Source organism: Acanthaster planci, linkage group LG18 (assembly GCF_054643075.1).
Source record: "Acanthaster planci isolate LZ-2023a linkage group LG18, COTS_SCS, whole genome shotgun sequence".
Taxonomy (NCBI): domain Eukaryota; kingdom Metazoa; phylum Echinodermata; class Asteroidea; order Valvatida; family Acanthasteridae; genus Acanthaster; species Acanthaster planci.
The window spans coordinates 6,775,555-6,785,260 of record NC_141794.1 but is presented as its reverse complement, the minus strand read 5'-3'; the positions used below and the strand labels follow the sequence as shown (position 1 = coordinate 6,785,260).

Genomic DNA, 9,706 nt, shown 5'->3' with positions numbered 1-9,706 from the left:
CTGACAAGTCCAGCTTTTTATTATGCGCCGTCGGGTGCGCGCTTCTACGTAACGCAAAAGGCAAGTGCGTGTCTCATGGATGATTTTCAATAATTTTGGAACTGCATCATTTGGCTCTTACTGCTGACAGTAACCCATCGTTTCACATGTACATTCAACACGTGATCCCGTGAAGCACACCCGCACGGCCTTTCAAGTTTAAAACCCGATAGGTAGCGACTGAATGACTGTTTCGTTTTCTTATCACAAGTCCTGATTGTGAAATACTGAAATATTACGGGTTCTGTACTTAAGAAACGGGCGCCTCGACCAGAAGTAAAGAATGTAAACAATGGCACACTGTGACTGTCACAGGGTCTTGGAAGCGTGCAATATCGCCACGCCCATAACGTGGAGTCACTCTCGGTGTAGCGTTACGTCGAGTGTAGAGACACTGCGGGACAACTGCAGTTTTGAAGGGCGCCTTCTTGTAGCTTGCATACAGTGAAGCTCAGGTACTTGTGCAGAGTCGACCATGGAAACATTTCTCACTGAAAGATTGTTCAGGATCTGGATAGGAATTGCCAAAGTTCAAGGTCATGTTCTCATTTACTGTCACCGTCTAGAGGTTATCTTGGGCTGCGTAATGTGGAAATTACTAATCTTTAACGCTTCTCAGCCTTTGGCTAAAATACGTTGTGTGGCACTTTGCTAACATTTTTGCCATTAAAGGCCTTTCTACGACCTTCGTGTCGACAGTTTGATCTTTTTTTGTGAAGTCTATTTTTTTACGCACTTTGGAAGTCTGCGTTTTTACGTCTTTTATTTTACGTCTACTTTTCTACACCTTTATGTTTCTACGCCTTGGTTAAGCTTTTATTAACGAAAGAAGTTGGATAGTTTTTTTTTACCTGGCGTTTGCTGGCTCTTTTCTTCCGTGGCAGAGTGCACAGACTTTTCTTTTGGAACCAACAGCTTTATTTGGGTTTTTTTCGTTGTGGGTGTTCAAGATCGATGTCCACCTTTATTATTATTAAGTATAACCAGTGCGCATTCGAACTTTGGTTCGACAGCGAAGTTCAGTCTGAGAAGATTTTTGATGAGTTTCGGAGGTTGGAGATAGTGGCGAAAGACCTCCTCTCGGCGGTCCAGCCACTACTTGGTAATCGGTTTGATGTGGTTTTTAAAACGCCGGAATTGGCTCGGCGTTTCAGACCTACTATGACATCCAACGTGGGACACCGTCCGGCTGCTTGTCTTGTTACGAAGTGCTACAATTGCGAACAGCTGGGCCATCCAACCTCAACATGCCGGGCTTCTGGTGCTGAGGGACACGTGGCAGCCCGTTGCCAGGGGAGCTACGCTGCTCAGGTCTGCGAGAACCTCTCTGTTGTCTCCTTTAGTTCCGATTCCAACGCGGTGAAACCCTGCGGACAGGCGGCCACATTGTCTTTTCTCCCTCCCAAACGGGAGGGGGGGGACGGAGCCGAACTGATCCGCCGAGGATTGTGGACGCTCCCCAGCACAACGCCAAGATGGAGCAGACCACACAGGCATCCTCTTCAGACGACTCAGAGACCCACCGACACGCAAGTAGGACGGGATCAGCCGGCTGAGCTCTATTCGGACGTGGCGGTGGCCTATCTCCCATGAGGCGTAGAGCTGCCAATGGCCCCTTCGAATTCCCAAGATCTTGCCATAGGGAGACAACGCAGTGGTGACTGTAATGTCTGGGAGCTCGAAGGGGGTGACTCGGACCGTCACAAAGGTGACCCCTTTCGATGTCAATGTCGCCATCACGGGGTGCTGGTTGATACGTAGTACGCTCGTCAACAGCCTCTCCTTGCTGGCGTCAGATTTGGTCGTCACGCACCAACGTCGGTCGCTGAGTTGCTCTGTAGGTGACCTTTTCGTCGCATGACAGGAACACAGAAGATCTCTTCGTAGCGTTCTAGTAGCCATCCTGAATCGAAGTGATGATAAACTGGCTTCTCAATGAACAGCGTTTCAGATATCACACTGAAAAGAACAGATGCGATGTTTAAAAGGATTTAATCTTACAAAAAAAATATCGCAATAGATATACAATAACAAATTACTCGTGATAACCTATAATGATAAAATTAAAACGTATACTCAAACATTAGAAGTCAATAACAGACATGATTAGTGACTAAAGACACTTGCACAGGACGAAAAAAATAAATGTATACAAGAAACAGCAAATTCGGAGCACACACAAACAAACAATTCACTAAAACATCAAACGACTTATACAGTGTACAAAATCCAAGAAAACTTGACTTACATGGAGGACAATTTATCAAGAGAAAATCAGGCACAACTAACAAACATGCCACATGGGAACTGACCATGAAGAAAAAAAATTACAATGAAACAAACCCACTGAATACACTAAACTTGACAACATACAAACGCTAAAACTTTTCGCGGGAGGAAAATAACCTCTTCAGCACTGAAAGGAAGCCTATGATTGAGACTCCCCAAGTAGGAAACGAACCACTGGGCCACCGGTGCAACAACGGGACAAAAAGAAAAACATGAAACAAGCTTTTGAGCTGTCCACAATGCGGGCAGTCACCGGTGTCTGCTTGATGTCGCATACGAGCACCAATAGGTAAGATACAATGAATGACCCGGAAATTCAAAGAGAAAAAGCGATTTGATTTAGGCAGGATGAGTGCCCGTCGCCACACCGTGGCCCAGTCCCTACCTGGACAGTCTCTCTCAACTTTAGGTTGAGTCTGTTTGAGAGCCACTAAAATAGCAAAATTACCCAGGAAATATCAATCGGACCATGGAGCCTGTGCTTCCAACGACCAAGGTAAACACCACAAGTTTTCGGCAAATTAAGCTTGGCTCCTGACTTCCTTTCATAACGTTCAATTAATTTAAAACTGTTTAACCGACTTGTCGTCTGCAAGAATAAGTGTAGTATCGTCTGCATACATGGAGATACGGGCTTCGGACCCACCAGGCAACTTGACCCTTTTAATTACAGGGTCCGACCGAACAATACAACCAAAGGGTTCAATAGCTAAAACATAAAGTAAGGGCGACAGGGGCACCCATGTCGCACCCCACGACCCAAAGAAAACTTATCTGAAACGTGACCATTGCATAACATTTGACTAAAAATATCAGTATACAAAATGTTAATCCATTTACAAACGTTAGGACCGAAACCTAAACTCTTAAGGACCTTTTGTAGGAAATTCCAATTTACCCTATGAAACGCTTTTTGTTGATCTAAGGAAACAAAAATGGCACCCAGGTTTTTTTGATCAACGTAATCTTGTACGTTACGAAGGAGGTGGGCATTATCAGAAATGGAGTGACCAGCAACAGAACAAGTCTGATCAATATGTACTATATTAGGAAGAACACGTCGTAAACGGGTAGCCAGAACTTTGGCAATGAGTTTGTAATCCACATTCAATAACGAAATGGGCCTCCAATTGGAGATGTCCTCTCGGCTGCCCTTACCCTCAAATAACAGTGAGACGAAGCCACCCCGTTGACTGGAACTGAGGTAACCGCAATTAAAGGAACACTGCATTACTGAAACCCGATCCAGGCCCAAAAGATCAAAGAAAGTCTTGTAAAACTCAACCGGCAGCCCATCTGATCCCGGCGTTTTGCCACGCTCCATTTCTGATAATGCCCGTTTAATCTCCTCCAAAGTCACTGGGTCCTTGAGCAAAGACTGCTCATCTGGACCCAGCGACTTTCCAAGAGACCGGCAAAGAAGATCGACATCCTCCCACGAGTTAGGGGAGGCCGCATACAGATCCCGATGGAAATGGCGACAGATTGTCGTAATTTCATCGGGATCATGACAAATGTGGCCATTAGAATCATGGAGACACTGCATGTGGTTATCATTGGAATACACGTCTGTACATTGATGGACTTCCTCCTCACCGGGAACAAAGCGACCCAGAGGCCGTCTCCCCCAGTTTGGATCTCGTTAAATTGTTCACGTTTTTCATTCAACAAATCGGCACAGACATTGTCCCCGCGATCCACCCGCATTTGAAGGATGTCAATCTCCCGCGAGAGTTCTTAACGTACAAAACTACGCCTGCGAGCTTCACTCACAGAGAACGCTATTGCCACTTGTTTAAGTCGGATCTTGCCCTGGTCCCACCAATCAAGCAAACTGTCAAAATGTGTTTTTTCCTCACGCCAATGTTCCCATTCGCTACGAATTAAGCACTGAAAAGATTGGTTGTCAAAAAAGGAAGTGTTAAGTTTATAAACCCCCTTCCCGATTTTATGAAGCTGAGCTGACAAGGTGGTGGTGACCAGGTCATGATCCGACAGAGGAAAAGCGACAATCGCACCCTGAGCACCAGCTGACAACTCACGGGACACATAAATCCGGCCAATGCGGGTGGAACACTCCTTATCACGCGAATACCACGTAAATCTACACAGACCGGAATGATGCTCCCGCCAGCAATCCACAAGGTCGTACTGTCTCACAATTTTTTGGATTTCATTGGAACCCCCCAGACTTTGTAGATTATGCCCCCCCCCCTTGGAATCAAAATCAAGATTGTCAACACAGTTAAAGTCACCCCCAGAATCACATAGCGCATTCCTTTACAATGTAAAGGTAAATTCTCAGACATGAACTTCTGGCGCAGTTTTGGGTCATTAGGAGCATACATATTAATTAACGATTTTTTTTTTACTACTCCCTGGGTAATTAACTGTCTGAGACACAATACGACCCTGTGAATCACGGAGAAAGTCAGTCGGTGCCCACAAGTACCGTCGTGAGAGCAGTATAGCTGCTCCACAACTAACATTTGTACCAAAGGACCAAAAGCCAGCGCCGCCAAATTCTTGAGACCACGTACGAGAGTCTTTGAAACAACAGGCATGGTTTTCTTATAAAAATAAAATTTCCGTATTGGTTGAATTACAGGTCTCAAAAACCCGGCGGCGCTTGCCCGGGTCCCTCAGCCATTAGCATTCAAAGAAAAAATTTGAACAGCTACCATAACAACAAAAATAGGAATATACAGATTTCGAATCATAATACAAACAAGGAATGCTCAAAATATGATTAAACAAATTACCATTACTGACAGTCTTTAGGAACCAATCTTTGGGCTTTCTTTTCCTTCTCGGTTGCGGTGTAACCCAGATGTCGTCGTTATCAGTGAACGTCGGTGGGGAAGTGAAGAAAGGCCCAGCTTGGAGGAGACCACTGAAATTAGTGACCCTCCCGACGAGGAACTGTCCGAATCGTCCTTTCCGGCCTGAGTTGAATGGACAACTCGTTCTGCCCACGTCTTGGTTCGAGTAGCAGCAGGGATAGACCGTGGGGGGGGCTTACTGGAAGCATTCCGTTAATAACGTTTGTAACGAAATACCTTTAATTAGGACTCCGCTAGTAGTGGGAACACACACAAATCAACTAAACAGAAAAGAACTATTTGTTTTAAATTTGCCACTGGCCAACTGGCTTCTGGCATTTAATTAATGAACAAAAATAATTGCATCATTTCAAATATTTACAATTTGACAGTATGGATTCAAATCGTTGAATCAGCCCAACAAACTTCTCGGCTGTAATTCACAATCTAATTAGCTCGTGGCTCCAGTCAGTAAGTAACCGAATCAAGTGCCATCTTTAAACAGTTTGATCAGTACTCATTACTGCAGCTACAATTATACAGCACAACCAGTAATTTATACAATAATAACAGAACTACAGGGACTACAGGCACGGCTGAGACGAGGCACAGAATTTGTCAAGATATCCACATGTTTCAGAAGTGGTATTCATACATGTACATGCAACAGAAACAAATCAAAACAGCATGTTGCCTTTGCCAACACCCAGTCGCAAATCCTCGACAGGCAATAGTGGGCTCTAGTTTTTATACAGAGTGCCCAACCCAGTTTTCAAAAAGACGGAATGTAAGGGAGTGGCCCTCCATTCTCTGGTGATACAAAATAATTCAAATGTAAATGACTGATCTACAGACTGCACACTGAGCTCTGCTCAAGCTTATCCAACTTAACAAAAGAGTCCTGTTTAAGAAAAGAACAAGCTAAATTCTCAGCATGCAATGAGCCATGAGCAAACACAAAAAAGGTATTCAAATTAGACATAAAAAAGGCTTTTCGTTACAGAACGCCGAGGAGTCTTCTTCCGGGCCGTGACTGATCGTCATGCTCAATTCCTCTTCGGACGAGTCGCTTCCTGAGGTGGTGACAGTGCCCCGGCTAGGCTGCGATGCTTCAGCCGCTGGAAACGGTCTAGGCCGACCGCCTTGAGAGTGGCCACCACGCTGCCTGCTGTGTAAAGCCCTTTGTGGTTTGGGGGACTCCTTTGTTGCTGGGGCTTTGTCTCTAGTCTTTTTTGGGACTCCGGGAGTCACCGGAGCGTGGACCGGAAAGCGGCGGTCCCGGCGGTCAACGCGGACCTGTCCCAGTGGAGCAGCCTGTCGGGCGAGGTCGGCGGTCGGTCAGTGCGGCTTGGCCTACCTTCCGAAAGAGGGGGGGCGCATCGTTGCACACCGCTGGTCGGAGGGATGCTCTTCCTCACTTTTGGTATCACTACAGGACAGCTGGGGACCCCGAAATCAGTTGGCAAAATGATGTGGCCGTCCTCCCCACACGTCAAACACTTAACTGGTTGAGGCACTGGTTGCTCCGATGCCCTGCCTGCTGGCAGTTGTAGCACATCAGGGTCGGACACTCAGCTGCCTTGTGCCCCTCTTGACCACATCTCCGACAGGTTGCCGCCTGGTTGTCATATCTCACTTCGAGGAAGAAGGAGCCAACTCGGACATACGATGGAATGGGTTTTTCAAGCTCCATTCTCGCGTGCCGTTCGCCGTTCTCCCAACCAGCATGTCGCTGCCAACGGCCTCGTCGAATACTTAGTACCTTGCCGTATGCAGAAAGCGCTGTGGTGACCGTTGCGTCCGGTAGTTCATACGGAGCCATAGACACAGTCACGTAGGTTATTAGTTTCGCCTCAGACGTCACAGTAACCGCATTATTGCCGATCCGCATGGATGAGCGCAGAAACTGCTGCTTAGTGGCATCGTCTCGTGTTGTCACAGCCCACTGCTTTGCTGCACTTGCTGCACACGCAATACTTTATCCTCACCAGCTTCACGCGCGATCAATTCGCAGACTTTCTCCATATTCTTCTTTCTCGTCAAGATGAAGAATTGTCTTTTCTCGGCGAAGAGACATGACGCTGAGGTTGTAATAGTACAAGACGTACTGAAAGACGTACTGTTTATTTGATTTTGGGACAAGAGGTCCCGGGTATGCTGGCCACGCGAGACCACAGTTTTCGTGGGAGTACGACTCCCCCTGCCTGACCTTGGCACCTACACTAAAACCAGTCAAAAAACGACAAAGAACTATCGAAAATCCCACAAACAGCAACAATAGCCTCCCAAAAATTAAACTAAAAGGCAGCAAAGCGTCCTAGATGAAAATCTACAGAGAAAAACAAGTCACATATACTCGGAGCAAAAGAATCAGTGAAGAAAAGCACTAAGTCTGTCCCCAAAACCGCAGTACGGGGTTAGACCTGTCCCGCTGCACGGATTCCCCAAAGGATCCCACAGCATCGGTGATGTTTCGACCTTTCCGGAGGACAGGCCCCTAAATCCTTAACCCTAGGTAAAAAGCAAACAATTTTGACCCTGACAGACTTAGCACCAAAAACTACGACAAAGGGGCAAAAGGCCTCAAAAATAGAAATCCCCTGCAAGTTCACTAAAACCCGGTTGTTGCGGACAGACATGACATTGCCCGACTTACTCCATCGTCTAAAAAACAGGTCTCTATCTAGTCTGCAAAAATCCGCCTCAACACGCTGTTTTAAAAAACGCTTCGAAATACGTAGAACAGAACCACTATCACCTTGAAAATGACCAATAATAACAAGTTGAATAACCGAAGTAGCATTACGTACAATACAAGTAGTATCATTCCCATACTGCAAAATTTTACACTGGATGTAATTGATACCGCGGATGAAGATTCCTTGAATATCTTCATCATTACGAACAGCCGCCGCAAAGGGTTCAATGAAAATAACATACAAGAGAGGCGACAATGGACATCCCTGCCGGACACCTTTCTAAGGAGGAAAAGGATCAGAAAGAAAGCCACTGACCAGAACTTGACTAGAAACGTCTGTATATAAAATACGGAACCATTTGACATAATTAGGCCCAACTCCAAATTTTACAAAAACTATGAAAAGAAAATTCCAATCAACACGATCAAAAAATTCTGTTGATCGAGAGAGATAAAAAGTGAATTTAAATGTCTCTCATCGGCATAAAAAACAAGGTCACGAAGAAGGCATGCATTATCATGAATGCATCTACCTTTAACACCACAAGTTGGGAAAGGACTAATAATAGAAGGAAACACAGAAGAAAGACGATTGCATAATGCTTTAGCGAGCAGTTTATAATCAACATTCAGCAAAGAAATGGGCCTTTTATTCTGAGGTAAGGTACCATCACCTGACTTATCCAAGAGAGTAATAATTCCAGACCTTTGCGAGTTAGATAAAACTTGTAAATTAAAAGCACAGTTAAAAACACCAAGAAGGTCAGGACCACGTATGTCCCAAAAAGTGTGATAAAATTCCTTAGGCAGACCGTCGCTGCCAGGGGACTTACCATTCTGCATACCGCGAAGAGCAGAATCCAATTCGGGAAGAGAAAGAGTCTCTTCAAGACTTTCCGCACTCCCCTTAGAAAGAAAACTAGAAATCTGGTTGATAAAAAAGGATTGAAAACTATCAACAGTGCTATCTGAAGAAAAGAGAGACGCGTAAAAGTTTCTATAAATACCCAGAATTTCCTGGGGCGAAGAAGCAAGAGTTCCATCTGGCCGTTGCACTGCAGAAATGGAGGAAGCTTTTTTATGATTATATTCAGATCTAAAAAAAAGACTAGATGGATGCTCCCCGTTGTTTAAATGTTGGACCCGGGCGGGCACTTTTGCACCTTCTGTAAAGAAGTCTTCGAGCTCAGAGTCAGTGGTAATGTCAGAGAGGGTGGCCACATGGCATTCTTGTAGACAAGAAATATCATAGTTCTAAAGAAGCTCAAAAAACTTTGGTCTCTTAGAGACGTCCCTCATGCCATTTACTTTTAGAGGTATAAGGGAAACCATAACTAAAATAGAAAATAGTCTAATAGAAAACATCATGAAACACGAGAAGAAATTAAATTAGCAGGAAAAAACAACTGAACACAGTAAAAGAGAAGGAAACAAAACATGTCAGACAAAAGAAGATAATGGGAAAAAGCCATCGTGTGACAACAGTAATAGGGCAGACAGAAAATTAAAGATAAATATCCCAAAACGATGGAGTTTTCTCTAGCACCTCCTTGGCATGGGAATTTGCCATGTGGGAGATCCACTCAGCTGGATTCTTCAAACGACAATCACATGACTTCTTGAAAAGATCCAGGAGGGAGAGGTCTTGATGTTCCAGACGACTCCGGTGACCTTAATCTCTTGGTTGCCTTCTTCGTGATTTTGACTTTAGCAGACTTCTCACATGCAGACCTGTTACAGACAAGACGGGGAGGGCCATTATGGCCCAGGCAGTTAACACAAGTAATAACAGTAAACTTACTTTCAATGAAATTGTCACATACAATACATACAGATTCCACCGGGAATGGTCCAGCCA

At 45.0% G+C, this 9,706-nt stretch overlaps 1 protein-coding gene across 2 annotated transcripts; it reads right to left on the bottom strand.

Annotated features, from left to right (window-relative positions):
* LOC147796134 (uncharacterized) lies at nt 1-8,764 on the bottom strand. Of its 2 annotated transcripts, XM_087148725.1 has the most exons (3): nt 8,682-8,764; nt 891-1,998; nt 1-549 (listed from the first exon to the last, which is right to left on the bottom strand). In XM_087148725.1, exon 2 carries the CDS (start codon nt 1,939-1,941, stop codon nt 1,282-1,284), a length of 660 nt encoding a protein of 219 aa, XP_087004851.1. In that variant the 5' UTR covers nt 1,942-1,998; nt 8,682-8,764; the 3' UTR covers nt 1-549; nt 891-1,281. The 2 variants fall into 2 exon arrangements, with proteins under 2 accessions (XP_087004851.1, XP_087004852.1); XM_087148726.1 differs by lacking the exon at nt 8,682-8,764 and having other exon boundaries at nt 891-2,003.
* Nucleotides 8,765-9,706: the final 942 nt, after the last annotated feature.